Here is a 19,482-nt window from a genome sequence, read left to right on the forward strand (position 1 = left end):
CAGGATGTGAGGGGTCAGTCAATATTTTCCCTGCCCTCTTTTTGACTCAGTCTACAGGTCCTCAAAGGGAGGCAGGTTGTTTTTTTACAGCCCTCTCAAAGCAGTTTATAGAGGTAGCACAGGGGTGGGCCAAGATGGCTCTTCTATGACATGTGGACTTCAACTCCCAGAATTCCTGAGCTAGCATGGTTGGCTCAGGGATTCTGGGAGTTGAAGTCCACAAGTCATAGAAGAGCCAACTTGGCCTACTCCTAGACTAGAAGACCTCCACAGTCCCTTCCAACCCTACGATTCTATGATCTGAGGCTTTTCTATGGCATGTGGACTTCAACTCCCAGAATTCCTGAGCTAGCATGATTGGCCCAGGGATTCTGGGAGTTGAAGTCCACAAGTCATAGAAGAGCCAACTTTGCCTAACGTTGAGCTAGCACATTACCCCCAACAATCTGGCTCCTCCATTTTATTTGATCTTGGAAGGACGGAAAGCTGAGTCAACCTTGAACCCGGTGAGCGTTGAACTGCAAGCCGGCAGTCAGCAGAAGTAGCCTGCAGTACTGCACTCTAACCACTACGCCACCACGTCTCTTAGAGGATGGCTTGGAGGCCAGAAGGATGTATGGGAGAGCTCAGATTAAAGTGGTTGGCCCTCCGACCCCTTGGAACCTCCGCGGAGAAGTAGAGGGTGCCCTGGGATGGGGGTGAGGGCTTTCCCACCACCTGGTGACCCACAGGTGGCTTTCTGGTTCAGCTTTTTTCCTCTTTTGGGATAGAGGGAGAAGGAAAGAGGGCAGGAGTGGGGAACCTGGTCACTGGAGGGGGTCATTTTGCAAACGGGTGTGCAGCTGAGAGAAAAATCTTGTACCTCTCCTCTTCCGCACATAAAGGACAGTGCCACCACCGACAGGTAGACCGATAAGTACAACCACGAGCCCGATCCACCATTTACTTGTAGGCGGCTCCTTTTCTGCAAAAAAAAGAACAGAGGTCAACCCTGGTCAAACATGAGAAACCCTGCAGAGATCTCTTCCTTATACAGGTGGTCCTCGATTAGTGACCACTTGCAGTTCTGAGGGACAGTGGTGAAAAAAATAACCTCTCAGGATTATGCTGTCCTTTCATAGAACATCGGAGAGAAGGCTTGGAAGGGACCTTGGAGGTCTTCTAGCCAAGGGGTCGGCCAAATTGGCTCTTCTATGACATGTGGACCTCAACTGCCAGAATCCATGAGCTAGCATGATTGGCTCAGGGATTCTGGGAGTTGGAGTCCACAACTCATAGAAGAGCCAACTTTGCCTACCCTGGTATCTAGTCCAACCCTCTGCCCATGGAAGGAGAACCTATACCTGCACATCTGGAACATGAGCTGAAGAAACATAACTACGGAACTTTTACTAACTCTGCAATGTAGTTGAAGCAGGAATATTATCCCAGAGGCTGAAAAAATCTCCTTTTAACCATCATTTCCAGCTAAATATTTATTAATTAATTTATTTTATTAATTAGATTTGTATGCTGCCCCTCGCCGTAGACTCGGGGCGGCATAAAAATCTAATTAAAAGTTCCCGCTCAAGAAATCTACTGCTTTTTTTGGGGTTTCCTGTTGAATAGATGTTGACAAACCCCTAACAAGCCATTGAGAGTTGAATATCTTTCAGCCTTTTATTTATAGTTTCAAGATAATATAATTTCCTTGTACCTCGTGGTCTGCCAGTAGAGATTGCAGTTATTAATTGTGTATTCATTTGAAATTTTCTTAACCTGCCTTTACAATTTTTTAAAAAAAAGTAAATTTATTGAACAGATTTGCACAAACACTTAAAATTCTTCAAAGTCCTGTCCTTGGGCCTCTACACATTTTTTCCAGCAACTCTGCCGTGACCGGTACATGCCCTGGAAGGCGTCTTCAAGGACGTCTCGCAAGGTCTTCGTCACGGCTGACTGGATCTCTTCTATGGATGAAAAACGCGCCTTGCCACAACGTGCTACGAGTACGCGAGTTCCTGGCCAAACACCAGGTGGCAACGCTGCCCCCTATAGTTCTGATGTCGCCCCAGCAGGCCCTGAAAGGAACCTATTTTTCATCCATAGAAGAGATCCAATCATCCCTGATGAAGACCTTGCGAGAGATCCCCGAAGACGCCTTCCAGGGACGTACTGGTCATAGCAGAGTCACTGGAAAAAATGTGTAGAGGCCCAAGGACAGAACTTTGAAGAATTTTTGTGCAAATCTGTTCAATAAATTACTTTTTAAAAAAATAACTTTTGGAACGCACCCTGTATTATTCTTATAAATAACTCAAGGTGGTGAATGTATCTAATGCTCTGACTGTCTCCCAAAGTCGCCCTATTAGCTTTCATCCCTTTTCATGGGACTCAAAGTCATCTTTGAGTGACGGGCCCGTTTAGCCAACTGTCATGCCTACGGTGGGAATAGAACTGGTTTTCAGGCCATGGTGGACAATGTTCCCTCTAATGTTTTTTTCAGTGTGGGTGGAAAAGTATAGTATCTGAGCGACAGTCCCTTTGGGACTGGGTGGCATAGAAGTATAAATAAATAAGTAAGTAAGTAAGTAAGTAAGTAAGTAAGTAAGTAAGTAAGTAAGTAAGTAAGTAAGTAAATAAATAAACAAATCCCTTCTGTTTTATTAAAAGAAATTAATAATTTAAAAAACCCAAAATCCATTACTATTAAAACTAAAACAACCAGCAAAACTATTAATAAAAACAGGTGAGGGCTGGGTTTTTTTCTCTGTTATTATTTAAGTGTTTTAAATCAAGAGTCACTTCTCTCTCTGTTTCTCTCTCTTTCCTGTCATTCTCTGCCTCAATCATTTTCTCATTTCTCTTTTTTTCTCTCCCCTTTTTTCTATCATTTCTCTCTCTCTCTTCCTTCCACTCTTCTCTCTCTCTCTTTCTTCCTCTCTCTAACTCTCTTCCTTCCTCTTTCATCTCTCTCTCTCTCTTTCTTTCTTTCTTTCTCTCTCTTTCTCTATCTTGCTTTCTTCCTCTCTCACACTCTCTTCCTTCCTCTCTCATCTCTCTCTCTCTCTCTCTCTTTCTCTCTCTCTCTCTATCTTGCTAACTGCAATGCATAGTTTGATGTGATTCCAACCATTTACTTTGGCAAGATGGGCAGCCTTATGAATTTAATAATAGCCAAATTTAATATACAAAGCTCATCGCTAAGATATACGGCATGGATAGCGTCTCCCATCAGGAAGCCAAAATAAAAATTAAGTTATTTCTCAACTTAACGTGTCTCACCACAGCCGTTTCTCAACACCGCAACAAAACCTCACCCTGCCTCTAAAAAGTGCCAAATCATTTCTGCACAGGAACACATTTGCAGATAAGCTGCACAACCATTAAAACTTGCACCATCAAGGTTTTTAAATACACAATTAAGACTGTTGGGTCACTTCATAGCAAGATAGAATAATAAGGCTGGAGGGGCCATAGAGATCTTCTAGCCCAGGGGTCCCCAAACTTTTTACACAGGGGGCCAGTTCACTGTCCCTCGGACAGTGGGAGGGCCAGACTATTAAAAAAACTATGAACAAATTCCTATGCACACTGCACATACCTTGTTTTAAAGTAAAAAACAAAATGGGAACGTACTATTTAGAGGGGGGGGGGGAAAGAAGTCTGAAATTCATATATGTTTATGTTTTGTTTTTAATTTTCTTTCGTTAACATTTGATTGGCTATACAAGGTTTTCTTGGCTTATGGAAAAATGTATAAAGAAAGAAGGAAGCACTATGGCATACGGGGTTAATACCTTAGAAATATAATTGGTGTTGCACTTTTTGAAGGAACATTAAGGAGGGAATTTAATTAAAAGAAAATGATGACAAAATTAGAAAAAAAAACTTTTGCAACTTTTTTGATGACTGATATTAGTTACTAACAAAATACCACATTTTTATTCATGGAAAATTAGATGGTACACTGTGTTGTTTGAATGTATGTTGAGAGAAAAATTTAAAAAAATTACCTCCCCCAAAAACAGTCCTTCCTTCCTCTGTCCCTCCATTCATTTCATTCTTCCTTCCTTCCTTCCTTCCTTCCTTCCTTCCTTCCTTCCTTCCTTCCTTCCTTCCTTCCTTCCTTCCTTCCTTCCTTGTTCCCTCCATTTCTCCTTCCTTCCTTCCCTCCTTCCTTCCTCTCCACTTCTCCTTCCCTCCCTCTCTTTCCCTTTTCTTTCTTTCTCTCTCTCTTTTCCCTGTGCTCTTGTCACTCACTGGCGGGCCGGATAAATGGCCTACGGGCCGTAGTTTGGGGAGCACTGTTCTAGCCCAACCAACTAACGAAAGGAAAACGTTTGAGCTCACAAATGCAAAACATTTTGATAGAGAGCTAAATTGACACCTTCAACCATCTGTGAAAACAGGCCTTTGAACGCTCCTTAATATTACGCGGAGTGGTTTATCGATGCTTCCCTGCCTTCCGGCCTCCTCTCTGGGTGTCAGGTAAGCAGCTATAGTCATGTGCGAATCAGAGTTGGGTTCCTGACGGTTCAGACTGGTTCTATAGCAATGGCCGACTGGACAAGCCCCCGATTTAATATATCCTACGTAATATATCCTACGTAGCTTCTGCTCTGGCAATCTCACACTACTGACTAGAGCCTACAAAACTTATGCCAGACCCATCCTCGAATACAGCTCATCTGTCACATTTCAGACATCAACACTCTCGAAAACGTCCAAAGATATTTCACCAGAAGAGCCCTTCACTCCTCCACTCGAGACAGAAGACCCTACGAAAACAGACTAACTATCCTAGGTCTTGAAAGCTTAGAACTGCGGCGCCTAAAACACGATTTAAGTATTGCCCACAAGATCATATGCTGCCATGTCCTTCCGGTCAACGACTACTTCACCTTCAACCGCAACAACACAAGAGCATGCAACAGATTCAAACTTAATATTAACCGCTCCAAACTTGACTGTAAAAAATATGACTTTAACAATCGAGTCGTCGACGCGTGGAACTCATTACCGGACTCTATAGTGTCTACTCCCAACCCCCAACATTTCTCCCTTGGACTCTCCACGATTGACCTCTCCAGGTTCCTAAGAGGCCAGTAAAGGGCGTACATAAGTGCACTGATGTGCCTAACGTCCCCTGTCCAATTACCTTTCCTTTTCTCATATATCCTATATATTCTCTCCCTCTCATCCACTCCTCTTCTTTTTTACTTACTATCCCTATATATACTACTTAATGTCTATTTCATTCCATATGTATTGTATATTGGACAAAGAATAAATAAATAAATAAATAAATAATATTTTAAGGTGCATGCATATTAATGTGTATGTGAGGTAGAAGAAATTTAAAAAAAAATTGGGGAAAAAGAAAACCATTTACTTTATTGTTTATCGCCTATGTTACAAGAATCTGTCTGGACATCGCATGGGAAACCTCATGGAGCATGGCCATTTGTGGCTGTGCAAGGACTCCAAGCTACAAAAAAATGGACAAAAAAATGGAAACACCTTGAAAATCCAGATTTGGAATCCAGGTTTGTGAAGCTCCCTTCGAACAGTTTTGGTGGAAACTGGGTTCTGTACGTGTCTATTGAGCTCTGCAGTGATTTTAGGAGCTGCGGTCTTGCGATCCGCTCTAACCATTCGCTTTAGAGTCCGACCGGTCTCTCTCAGACGACTTCGACTTTCGACCAGACCTGTGCTGGGCTGAGGACGTTTTCCCTTCTCTTTCAAAAGCAGTCATGACTTTTGAGACATGACCTCTTAAAACGGCAAACATTCGGGCACCAACAATTTGGCCTCTTTGAAAGTCTGAGAGGTCTGCCATTTCTAGAAGGTTATAACCCATTTCCTTAAATTTCTGTTTTAAAAAAGGTAGTTTAAAAAAACACATCAAATAACAGAATTAAAAACAACAACATTAATATATGTCAAGTTTTGATTGATTTGAACATATTCAAACATTATGATGCCAAAATGTCAAGTGTTTCCATTTTTTCATCCACCCCCTTTAGGCCCTCACTTGACTCATTCTTCCAGTCTGGTCATAAATTTTCCACCATTGAAAAAAAGTTTGCTCTTTATATAATTGAAGAAGCAAAAATATTTCCCGCCATTGAAGAAATTCAGCAATCCTTTCCCAAAGCTTAGCTTTGGGACAACCCTGAACAGGAAGGATTGGGACAACAAACATTCTGGCAGTGTCCTCTTCAACCCACATGAGAAAAAGACTTATGGGTCTTATGATTGGAAGTAACTGCTGAGATCAGCAGTGGAAGAACTGGGTTCATTGCCCATATTTGTGAGGGGATATGTAGTTGTACCGCCTCCTCTGCTGGCTACACCCACTCTTTCACCAGGGCTTATTTTTCTGGTAGGACTTAAAAATCAAGCTAGGGCTTATTTTCAGGGTACGGATGGTGTTGTGGTTAGCTCTGGCCCAGCTCCTGCCCCAAGGACTGTGGATGTGGGGGAGACATCCACATGCTGCAGGCCTGTTTTGCCCCCGGTGGAACCTGCTGATGAAGGCTCCTCTGACCAAGAAGACAGGAGTGACAGGGAGGAGGAGAGTGGGGCAGACAGCTCAGAAGGAGACCAATTCTCTAGCTCCTCCTTGGATTCGGAACAAGAGTTTATGATACAGCCACGCATGCGGAGAGCGATGCATAGGCAGCAACAACTGAAGGATTATTACAAGAGAAAATGAGGCCACCTGTGGTTGGGTGGGGCTCTGGTCATTAGTGAGGCTGCTATAAAGAGCAGCCTGTGGGTTTGGCCATTGTGGAGGATTATCTGGCCATTGTGTTTCGTGACTGCTTTACTGACTTTGACCTTTTGTGTGCTGATTTTTCCCCACTTTGAAACTAAACCAGGGCAAAGTGTGTTTCACTTTGTGAAAGAAGAAGGACTGTGAATTGCCTCACAGCTGCAAGCTAAGTATCACAGAACTGATAAGGGACTTGTACAAATTACCAGGTTGTTTGGAGACGAGTGCTCTTGGCTATACCAAAAGAGGGCTTGGTTTAAGGGACTTTTCATTATAGAGAACATTGTTTTGAATTTTCAAACGTGTGTGGGTCTGAAATTGTATCTGTGCTTTTTTGGGAGGATTCTCTATCAGACAGCTCGACAGAACAGATGGTAAGTGTGAATGACGGCCATGGCGCTGCAACGTTCTTAATTTCAGGACTGGATGAGTACTTGGGGGTGTGGTCCAGCCAGAACACTAATTTGGGCTTGCCGCGGCGGCTCGTGACTGCTTGCGGGGCCAGCACGATTTCGCTTCTGCACCTGTAGTGCGCCCGTATTTCGGCGACGTCTTTTTGCTTCTGCGCTGCCAAAACACGGGCGCACCTGCGGCTCTGTGTCCGATTTTGCTACCTCCACAGGTGCAGAAGCAAAATCACGCTGGCCCCGCAAGCACTCACGGCTCGCGAGCCCAATTCAGCATTCCGACTAGCAGTATGTGTGTGTCTTATTTACAACTTCAAACAGTCACTGCGGTAACTCAGGAATGACCTGTAAACTCAAACCAAACATAGTTAGCTCAAATAGTGTGTCTCAATAACAACATACCATCTCCATGTTGTTTGGAATTCTTTTTTACAGACTCGCTTATGTACAGTATACAGAAACACGACAGCTTTATTAATCTGCAACATACGAAAACACATCAGCGTTATTAATGGATAGCACACATATCTTTGTTAATGCGCAACATGCATAAACACATCTTTTTTATTAATCGGCAACATACATAGCACACTTTATAAAGTACGACACATAAAAACATGTACACAAATCAACAGGAATGGACACAGAAAGCTCATAGCTTGGGTGAACAGCTATAATTGTGATTCAATGGTGTGATGATTAAGTGATGATTATTTCCCCTAATTTAGCCAATTGCGTTGTTGATATTGTTGTATTTCCTCTTATGGATCTTACCATATGCAACTTTTCCTATATTTAGTCCTATGTGCAGTGGTACCTCTACCTGAGAACGCCTCTACTTAAGAACTTTTCTAGATAAGAACTGGGTGTTCTAGATTTTTTTGCCTCTTCTTAAGAACCATTTTCTACTTAAAGAACCCGAGCCTGGAAAAATTTCCTAGGAAATTTGAGTGCGGCACAAAGGCCCGGCCAGTTTCCTGCCATTCCCCCTTTAATCCCGGCCATCTCGGGCTTTTCTGGGCTGCCAGAGGAGCCTTTCAGTGGCGCTTAAGGAGGCTTTGGCAGCCCAGAGCGAACGGAGCATTTTCCTTTCTCTGGGCGCTTGGAGAGGGAATAAACCTCTGCCGATGCCTAGAGAAAGGAAACACTCCCTTCGCTCTGGGCAGCGGCTGTCCTCCTCCTCATCTACCTCTCCTCCTCCTCCCACCCAAATTCCAAGCTTTTATTTCTTTCCTAATGGGTTTGCACGCATTATTTGCTTTTACATTGATTCCCATGGGAAAAATTGCTTCTACTTACAAACTTTTCTACTTAAGAACCTGGTCACGGAACAAATTAAGTTCTTAAGTAGAGGGACCACTGTATTAGCGCTATCTGTTTGGATGGTTTTTGATGCTCTTTGGTGTTACCTAGTTTGAGTAATGAAATGCCTGCAAGGAACCCCCCAATGTTCTTGGGACCCCCAAAGCTCGACGCTGAGCCACAAAGATTCTCCTCCATTTATACCAATTTTCACCCCCCAGAGAGATGGACATGTGACCGCAACTGAGGCCAAAATGTCCATCGGTAAGCAAGACAACTATGTTAAGTAAGCTTTGCCCCATTTTATATGACCATAATTAAGTTCATAACATGGTTGTTAAGTGAATCTGGATTCCACATTGTCCTCACTTGTGGGAATATCACAAAAGAGGATCGCGTGACCCTGGGACCCTCATAATAAGTAGGAATCAGTTGCCATGTGTCGGATTTGGATCACATCACAATGGGGAATGTTACAAAGGTTGTAAGTGTGTAAAATGGCCTTCAGTCCCTTTTTCAGTGCCGTTGTAACATTGAATGATCAATAAGTGAACTGTTGCAAGTTAAGGACTACCTGTAGAGGAGACCCAATAGTTTTACTTTCTCCTCCTTCAAGGATTGGGCCTATTAGATGCTTTCTGGGAGGGGAACCCTTTGGAAAACTGCCAAGAGGGAGGGGACAAGGATTACCCCCGGAACCGCCTGCTACCGCACCGAATCCCAGCCACCGATAAGGTCCCACAGAGTTGGCCTTCTCCGGGTCCCGTCGACTAAACAATGTCGTTTGGCGGGCCCCAGGGGAAGAGCCTTCTCTGTGGCGGCCCCGGCCCTCTGGAACCAACTCCCCCCGGAGATTAGAACTGCCCCCCACCCTCCCTGTCTTTCGTAAACTACTCAAGACTCATTTATACCCGCCAGGCATGGGGGGAGTTGAGATATTCCTTCCCCCTAGGCCATTACAAGTTATGCATGGTATGTTTGGTTGTATAATAGGGGTTTTTAGTTGTTGTTGTTTTATTATTGGATTGTACATGTTGTGTTTATTATTGTTGTTAGCCGCCCCGAGTCTGCGGAGAGGGGCGGCATACAAATCCAATAAATAAATTATTATTATTATTATTATTATTACAAGGGAGGGTGGGAGCTATAAGGAGGGGGTGGAGCTCACCGTTATCTCGGGGGGCCTCCGTCCCTGGTATCTTCTCTGGGGTTCAGCGTGGTGGGCAGAATGCAAGTGCAAGCGGGCAGATAGAAAGGAAAGAAAGATCATGCAGTGAGAAACCGTGCAACTCTGGTTTGGCGAATCCATTAACAGCCACCATTAACCCTCTTTTAAATCATATTATTCACGTCTACTTAATTTTACAATCCATTTTCTCAGGTCGAAGCCTCTTTCTCTATTATTTACACACGCGCACAAAAAATTGCAAGTGAAACTGGAGGAGAGAGAGGCAAAAGTAGGGCAGGAAATACATGCAATAAGATCATTATCGTATGTCCGAGTCAAGGCTTGCAAAACAAATTGAGTAAGTGCATTGATCAACTGCCACCGAGAGGCTTCAAGCATTAGGCATCCCTCTTACTTTAAACACAAGAACATAGGCATCCCTTAGATCTCTTAAAGGTAAAGCCATCTTCTCTACCAAAACTGCAAATGAAGATGACGAGTGGGACCTCGTCGAAACGTCGCCAGAAATCTCTGAAACTTACCCAGGAAGAAACCCGAATATGTAGAGAGCTGTGACATATACAGAATATAATTTGTCGGCTATGGACAAATTAACTGCCTTTGAAATGGCCCTGGGTTGGGCCGAGAGGCAAAAAGGAAGCTCCTTCAATATACCAGGGTGATCCGACAGAAAAAACATATACAGTGGTCCCCCGATTATCACGAGGGTTCCATTCCAGGACCCCTCGCAATGATCGGTTTTTCGCGAAGTAGCAGTGCGGAAGTAAAAACACCATCTGCGCATGCGCAGATGGTGTTTTTTACTTCCGCCGCAGCAGCGAGGAGCTGAAGATTGGGGTTTCCCCGCGGCCCACGCAAACTCCTCGCTGCTGCCGCGCGCCCCGCCGCTTGTCTTGTCCGCCCGCCGCTTGTCCGCCGCCTGCCTGCCCGCGCGCCCGCCGCCTCGCCCGCCCCTTTCGCCCGCCCATGCCGTTCGCTTGCGCCGCTTCCCAGCTGAGTCCTGAAGCGAACTTCCGCGTTTGGCTTGGGACTCAGCTGGGAAGCGGCGCTGGGGTTTCCCCGCCGCCCACGCAAACTCCTCGCTGATGCCCGCCGCTCGCCCTCCCGCCCCCAGCAAGACGGGGAAGACCCAGGGAAGCCGCCCAGCAGCTGATCTGCCCGGCGCCATCTACGCATGCGTGGGCCATAGAAAAAAGGGCGCGCAATGCGCAGATGGTGTTTTGACTTCTGGGTTGAAAAATCGCTATATAGCCGTTCGCAATGAGCGGGATCGCGATACCCGGGGGATCACTGTAACCCTTCCCTGGTACAAAGCTGAAGGGATCGCATCCTGTAGCCTAGAGGTGAATTCTCTGCCTCTACAAGGCAGAAGCCCCAGGATCAAATACCTGTGAGGGCATGGCTAGTTGATGAGGCCAGAACAGGGCCGAAATAGTACTATCCTAGTCACCTTTAATTTTAAATTCAGTAAAAACATGCTCTCTCTCTCTCTCTCTCTCTCTGTGAGTGTGTGTGTATATGTATATATATGTTTGTTTTCGTAGATTTTCACAGGTACAGGTATGAAGGTCTTGGCATTACGGGTCTACGGAAGGGACAGCATACGAATCCAATAAATAAATAAATAAATATTTGGGTTTCTTCTGGTTTCTTCTCGTGTAGGATTTAGAGATTTCCGGCGACGTTTCGACGAGGTCCCACTCGTTATCTTCAGGCTGGTGCTTCTGTCCTTGTTCTAGGGGTGAACACTTGTTCTATATATATATATATATATATATATATATATATATATATATATATATATATATATATATATATATATATATATATATATATCCAGCACTCCACACCCACCCAACCAGTATTTATAGAGGGGAGGCAACTCAGGTCTCGCTGTGTTCGCCCTAGAACAAGGACAGAAGCACCAGCCTGAAGATGACGAGTGGGACCTCGTCGAAACGTACACGGGAAGAAACCTGAATATGCCAAGACCTTTTTCCCCCCCTCTATCAAAAGAGGAATTATAAATTAAAGGAACATGATAGGTGACGGCAGCCAGGAATGCTTAATGAGTGAAATTCACACCTTTGGACAGAATCCTTATTCTTGGGCGTCCTCCTCGATCCACCGCTGGGTGAGATCATCCAAGGGCATGGGGTGAGGTATCATCAATACGCCGATGATACCCAGCTGTACATATCCACCCCATGTCCAGTCAACGAAGCAGTGGAAGTGATATGCCGGTGCCTGGAGGATGTTGGGGCCTGGATGAGTGTCAACAAACTCAAACTCAACCCTGACAAGACGGAGTGGCTGTGGGTCTTACCTCCCAAGGACAATTCCATCTCTCCGTCCATTACCCTAGGGGGGAGAATCACTGGCCCCTTGAGAGAAGGTCCGCAACTTGGGCGTCCTCCTCGACTCACAGCTCACATTAGAGAAACATCTTTCAGCTGTGGCGAGGGGGGAGTTTGCCCAGGTTCGCCTTGTGCACCAGTTGTGACCCTACCTGGACCGGGAGTCACTGCTCACAGTCACGCGTGCCCTCATCACCTCGAGGCTCGGCTACTGTAATGCTCTCTACATGGGGTGACCTTTGAAGAGTGTTCGGAAACTTCAGATCGTGCAGAATGCGGCTGCGAGAGCAATCATGGGCTTCCCTAAATATACCCATGTTAGACCAACACTCCACAGTCTGCATTGGTTGCTGACCACAATTCAGTGTTGGTTATGACCTATAAAGCCCTTCATGCCACCGGACCAGATTATCTCCGGGACCGTCTTCTGCCGCAGGAATCCTAGCAGCCGATAAGGTCCCACAGAGTTGGCCTTCTCCGGGTCCCATCGACTAAACAATGTTGTCTGGCGGGACCCAGGGTAAGAGCCTTCTCTGTGGTGGCTCCGACCCTCTGGAACCAGCTCCCCCCAGAGATCAGGATTGCCCCCACCCTTGTTGCCTATCGTAAACTCCTCAAAACCCACCTCTGCCGTCAGGCATGGGGGGGAATTGAAACATCTCCCCCTTGCCCATGTAGTTTCTGTGTACGATTCGACTGTGTGCTTGTGTTTTATATACAGTGATACCTCGTCTTACAAACGCCTCGTCATACAAACTTTTCGAGATACAAACCCGGGGTTTAAGATATTTTTGCCTTTTCTTACAAACTATTTTCACCTTACAAACCCACCGTCACCACTGTGATGCACCGCCTCCGGACTTCCATTGCCAGCAAAGCACCCATTTCTGTGCTGCTGGGATTTCCCTGAGGCTCCCCTCCACGGGAAACGCTACCTCTGGACTTCTGTGTTTTTGCAATGTGGCAGGGGAATCCCAGCATGGGAATCCCAGCAGCGCAAAAACAGGCGCTTCGCTGGCAACGGAAGTCTGGAGGTGGGGTTTCCCAGTGAGGGCAGCCTCAGTGAAATTGCAGCATTGCAAAAACACAGAGGTCCGGAGGTGGGGTTTCCCGTGGAGGGGAGCCTCAGGGGAATCCCAGCAGTGTAAAAACGGGCGCTTCGGCTGGTAAAAGGGGTGAATTTTGGGCTTGCACGCATTAATCACTTTTCCATTGATTCCTATGGGAAATATTGTTTCGTCTTACAAACGTTTCACCTTAAGAACCTCGTCCCAGAACCAATTAAGTTCGTAAGACAAGGTATCACTGTATTGGGTTTTCTTTTGGATTTTTTAACCTAAAACTGTAACCTAGATGGCTAAATATTAGATTTGTGACTATGTATTGTTTTTTACCATTGTTGTGAGCCGCCCCGAGTCTGCGGAGAGGGGCGGCATATAAATCCAATAAATCTCATCTAATCTAATCTATTCTGTTGACTCTTTCCAATGGCCACAAATAAGTGTAGGAGATTCTAACTTTACTCTTCTAACAAATCTTTCTTTGGTCCTAAGTTCTCTTTCTAGCAGAGAAAAACTTACCAGTACAAGCTTGCTTTGAGGAAACTGTCTTGGATGCCCTGCTAACCAGGTTTTCTGCTGTGCAGGTGAAATTGTGATCAAGATCTTGGAGGATGACCACTGAACCTCCCAGATGTGGGATCTGTGCTCTGGGCAGATGAGGTCCAGCTGATGTTCACCCGGTCTTCCCAGGGCTTCGTAGAGCAATTCAAATGCCAGGTTCCATTTTCAGCTCCATCAGGAGTACAGGTCACTCTCACGTCAGAGTCCAGCAAACGTCCTGAACAGGAGATGGAGAGACATGTCACATTTTTAATTTTAATTACTAAACAAATAATTCCCTCAACACTGTCAGACTTTCTACTAAATCTGCACTTCTATTCTACTAGTTTTTCTCATCATTCCTTTCACCCATTTCCTCCCATGTTGACTGTATGACTGTCACTTGCTGTTTATATCCTAAGATTTTTATTAATATTGCTTCTTCATTGCTTATTTGACCCCTATGACAATCATTAAGTGTTGTACCACATGATTCTTGACAAATGTATATTTTATGTTATGTACGTTGAGAGCATATGCACCAAGACAAATTCCTTGTGTGTCCAATCACACTTGGCCAATAAAAATTATATTCTATTCTATTCTATTTAGTTTTGTCCAATACACAATAATCCACCATGAAGGTCATAGAGGGCCACCTTCGAGGAAAGAGAATTAGAGAAAGAATAGAAGAGAGAATATGGGATAAAATAAATCAATGAGAGAATAGAAGAAAGATATAGGGATAGAAGAGAAGATATAGGGGATATAGGAGAGACAATAGGACCTCTTAGGAACCTGGAGAGGTCAACCATGGACAGTCTAAGGGTAAAATGTTGGGGGTTAAGGGATGATACTACGGAGTCTGGTAATGAGTTCCACACTTCAACAACTCGATGACTAAAGTTGTATTTTTTACAGTCAAGTTTGGAGCGGTTAATATTGAGCTTCAATCTGTCGTGTGCTCTTGTGTTGTTGTGGTTGACTCTGAAGTAGTCGTTGACAGGCAGGACATTGCAGCATAGGATCTTGTGGGCAATACTTAGATCAATATTTAAGGCATCGTAGTTCTAAGCTTTCAAGACCCAGGATTGAAAGTCTAGTCTCGTAGGGTCTTCTGTCTCGAGTGGAGGAATGAAGGCAGGGTTCCCTGGGGTCCCATTGGTTGGGGGTCAAGGGAAAGGGAGGGTCTTGCGTTCTCTATCTGCTCAAGATCCCCATGGACCATTGGGGGGCCACTGTGGGACACAGAATGCTGGACTTAATGGGCTTTGGCCCCAATCAGCAGGGCTCCTCTTAGGTAATGACCCTTTGTCTCGGATTGGATAAATTTTGTTTGTAACAGCGTAAAATGTATGTAATCATCTGAGCCACTTTTGTCTGTATATTTTGGATATAGTTTTGTCAGCCAGGCATTTTACATTAAATAAAAAAGCTGTTATTTTTTGCAAGCCTCGAATTGAGTCTCACTCTCTTTGGCATCTGGAGGGGTCTGTAATATGGTAAATGATTTAGCTTTACTAGATAAATGGTCAAAGCAATGGAAACTGCAGTTGAATGTTTCCAAATGTAAAATAATGCACTTGGGGAAAAGGAATCCTCCATCTGAGTATTGCATTGGCAGTTCTGTGTTAGCAAAAACTTCAGAAGAGAAGGATTGAGGGGTCGTGATTTCTGATATTCTTGGAGGTGTCAGTAATATGGCAAAGGATTTAGCTTTACTAGATAAGCGGTCAAAGCAATGGAAACTGCAGTTGAATGTTTCCAAATGTGAAATAATGCACTTGGGGAAAAGGAATCCTCCATCTGAGTATTGCATTGGCAGTTCTGTGCTAGCAAAACCTTCAGAAGAAAACGATTTAGGGGTAGTGATTTCTCACAGTCTCCAAATGGGTGAGCAGTGTGGTCGGGCAGTAGGAAAAGCAAGTAGGATGCTTGGCTGCATAGCTAGAGGTATCACAAGCAGGAAGAGGGAGATTGTGATCCCGCTATATAGAGTGCTGGTGAGACCCCATTTGGAATAATACTGTGTCCAGTTCTGGAGACCTCACCTACAAAAAGATATTGACAAAATTGAAGGGGTCCAAAGACGGGCTACAAGAATGGTGGAAGGTCTTAAGCATAAAACGTATCAGGAAAGACTTCATGGACTCCATCTGTAGAGTCTGGAGGACAGAAGGGAAAGGGGGGACACGATCGAAACATTTAAATATGTCAAAGGGTTAAATAAGGTCCAGGAGGGAAGTGTTTTTAATAGGAAAGTGAACACAAGAACAAGGGGACACAATCTGAAGTGAGTTGGGGGAAAGATCAAAAGCAACGTGAGAAAATATTATTTCACTGAAAGAGTAGTAGATCCTTGGAACAAACTTCCAGCAGACGTGGTTGGTCAATCCACAGTCACTGAATGTAAACATGCCTGGGATAAACATAGATCCATCCTAAGATAAAATGCAGGAAATAGTATAAGGGTAGACTAGATGGACCATGAGGTCTTTTTCTGCCGTCAGTCTCCTAGGTTTCTATGTTTCTATCTCAGTGGCTCAGGGAAAATTCTGGGACCTTACATAACTCAAGCGGGATGGATGACACCAGACCCTATCCAGAAAGTGTGTCTCTTAAGAAACTGGACACCAATTCCTCCCCAGCCCCCAATACCCCACATCTCCATATCACTCTGGACAAAGGGGGGAAGCCTGGAATTTGCTGCCATGGCTGGGATACTTACGGAATATTTGCAGATCAAAGGACTCAACCTCCTTCTTTTCTGTATCTGGTACAAATATTTCTGCTACGAATCTGCCAGCATCCTCTTCTTGAGATGGCCGAGATGTAATTCTCTACAGTCCTTGGAGATGCTCACTCGCTTTCGATAGGCTGGGTTGGCGATCGTGAGGCCACAGGTCTCCCCAAAGGTCACCAGAGCAATACTTTCAGGGTTACCGCTGGCAATTTTACTCCAGGGAATTGATTCAAATGGTGGAGAGGTCTTCACTCGGAATGTGACAGACTCCCCGACAATGCCATTCAGTTCTTCTCCTCCAGATGTTCCTGCAAGTCCAGAGAGCAGAAAGAGGAACCCTTTAAAATTGAGTCACAAGGGACCTTCAGAGAGACATTGAATTCCTCACTCTCAGACTCCAGAGAAGCCTTTCCTAAGAATGGCTCCGAAGGACATAGTGGGGCCGCTCTGGACAATAGCTTCTCCTTCTTAGAGGAACAAGAGGGGCTCAAATGTCTTCTGCAGTAACTCCACTCGAAAAAGAAGACCCTACGAGACTAGACTTTCAATCCTGGGCCTAGGAAGCTTAGAACTAAGACGCCTTAAACAAGATCTAAGTGTTGCCCACACGATCATATACGCTGCAACGTCCTGCCTGTCGGCGACTACTTCAGCTTCAACCATAACAACACAAGAGCACTTCCTGGATTACTGGTCTCGGATCGGCTCTCCATTCCTCCCCCCCCCCCTGCTGCTGCTGCGTCTGGGCTCCTTGCTTTTCTCCTCTTTCCTCCTTCCTGGCCTCGGACGATCTTCCCTCTCTCCTGCCCAGTTTCCCTCCAGCCTCCCCGCGGCCACCTCCCGCCTGAGGTGCAAGCAGAAGGCATGTGTGGAAGCGGCGCTGGCAGCATTTATGTTTCTGGCATCACCCATTCCCCTAGCTACCCATCCCAAGGCGGGGGAGGACCCAGGAAGGAGAGCGCGGGAAACGCGGAGCAAATGGTCACCCCAGCGAGCGGCACTGATAACGTAAGTTGAGGACTTAACAGTTCACTTGAACGCTGATGATCGTTCAAGCCATTCCCACCTGATCACATGGCCGGCAAGCCACTCCTACCCAGTTACATGACCATTAGGCCACACCCACAAAATAAGCCATACCCAGTGTGGCAGTAAAAATTGCGGCTGCCCATTACTGCCTCAACCGTTTCCTGACTTCTGGTGAGCCCTGTAGGCCCATTTTTCGCCCTCTCCAGATGTTTCCAAGTCTCTGAAAACGGCCTCCACACAAAACGAAAATCAGCTGGCCGGCACACACATGCACGCTGGATCTAAGCTAGGGCAATGGCTCACTTGCCAGCAGATATGGCTCTGTGTGACACCTTGCGTGATCTGTCGGGCTCTCTGGTAGAATCCTCCCAAAAATTCACAGGTACAAATTTCAGACACACACACACGTTTGAAAATTCAAAACAATGTTCTTTATAATGAAAATTCCCTTAAACCAAGGCCTCTTTTGGGATAGCCAAGAGCCCTGGTCTCCAAACAACCTGGTCATTTGTCCAAGTCCCTTATCAGTTCTGACATACTTAGCTTGCAGCTGGGAGGCAATTCACAGTCCTTCTTCTTTCACAAAGTGACACACACTTTGCTCTGGTTTAGTTTCAAAGCGGGGGAAAATCAGCACACAAAAGGTCAAAGTCAGCAAAGCAGTCACGAAACACAACGGTCAGATAATCCTCCACAATGGCAAACCCACAGGCTGCTCTTTATAATGACCACAGCCCCACCCAACCACCGGTGGCCTCATTTTCTCTTGTAATAATCTCTCAGTTGTTGCTGCCTATGCATCGCTCTCTGCATGCGTGGCTGTATCGTTCACTCTTGTTCCGAATCCAAGGAGGAGCTAGACAATTGATCTCCTTCTGAGTTGTCTGCCACACTCTCCTCCTCCCTGTCACTCATGTCTTCTTGGTCAGAGGAGCCTTCATCAGCAGATTTCACTGGGGGCAAAACAGGCCTGCAGCATGTGGATGTCTCCCCCACATCCACAGTCCTTGGGAAGGAGCTGGGCCAGAGCTAACCACAACACCGTGGAAGGTGACCAGATGTCCCACTTTTGGCGAGACAGTCCCGCTTTCTGATCATTTGTCCCGTGTCCTGCGGTGTTTGAAAAATGTCCTGCTTTTTAAAAGATCAACTGCCACGCAGAGGTAGCCGGCGCGACAATCACCGCCGCAGTCATCGGCCAGGTATTATTTATTATTATTTATTTAGTCCAATACACAATAATACACAATAAAGGTTATAGAGGCTATAGTAGAGAAGAAATACAAGATACAGGAGAGACTGTAGGACAGGGGACGGAAGGCACTCTAGTGCGCTTATGCACGCCCCTTACTGACCTCTTAGGAATCTGGGGAGGTCAATCGGGATAGTCTAAGGGTAAAGGTCAATCGGGATAGTCTAAGGGTAAAGTGTTAGGGGTTGGGGGGTGATCCTACAGAGTCCAGTAATGAGTCCCACGCTTCGACAACCCGATGACTAAAGTCGTATTTTTTACAGTCAAGTTTGGAGCGGTTAATATTAAGCTTGTATCTGTTGTGTGCCCTTGTGTTGTTGTGGTTGAAGCTAAAGTAGTCGCCAACAGGCAGGACATTGCAGCATGTGATCTTGTGGGCAATACTTAGATCATGTTTAAGGCGTCGTAGTTCTAAGCTTTCAAGGATTGAAAGTCTAGTCTCGTAGGGTCTTCTGTCTCGAGTGGAGGAGTGAAGGGCTCTTCTGGTGAAGCTGCCCCCACTGACCTAGACCTTCTCTTGGACACGACCCGGGCGGATTTGCTGTGGGTGGAGCCTCCAAATCCATCTGGACCACTCCCTGAAGAGGCAGCCAGTAGGAGAAAGCTGATGCATATCAGTGGAGAGTTGAGAAACATTCACAGCTCATTCGCAAAGAAAACATCTCACGAGTTCAACCAAAGTTCTCGGACTTGCGAGATGTTTTGTTTTGAACGGGCTGCCTTGGACACAACGCCCAGGAACGCAACGGAGGTACCGGTACAAGTAGGACGGACTTCTTGTGGTGGGGCGCAATTTGGGGGTGGCAGTGTCGGCAGAGAGTTGGGGGACACACGAAATGTTT

The 19,482-nt window shown here is 45.6% G+C and overlaps 1 protein-coding gene across 1 annotated transcript in view; it reads right to left on the bottom strand.

Moving 5' to 3' along the window:
- The window catches only part of LOC139155207 (SLAM family member 9-like), a gene marked incomplete at its 5' end in the record, with an annotated part of 34,399 nt that extends 17,732 nt beyond the window's left edge, over positions 1-16,667 (bottom strand). Inside the window, 6 exon segments of the mRNA XM_070730295.1 lie at positions 863-964; positions 9,638-9,673; positions 13,596-13,714; positions 13,716-13,854; positions 16,345-16,431; positions 16,434-16,667. Coding sequence (XP_070586396.1) covers positions 863-964; positions 9,638-9,673; positions 13,596-13,714; positions 13,716-13,854; positions 16,345-16,431; positions 16,434-16,667 — 717 coding nt within the window.
- Positions 16,668-19,482: the final 2,815 nt, after the last annotated feature.

Source organism: Erythrolamprus reginae, assembly GCF_031021105.1.
Source record: "Erythrolamprus reginae isolate rEryReg1 chromosome 13 unlocalized genomic scaffold, rEryReg1.hap1 SUPER_13_unloc_9, whole genome shotgun sequence".
In the NCBI taxonomy this organism is placed as follows: Eukaryota; Metazoa; Chordata; class Lepidosauria; order Squamata; family Dipsadidae; genus Erythrolamprus; species Erythrolamprus reginae.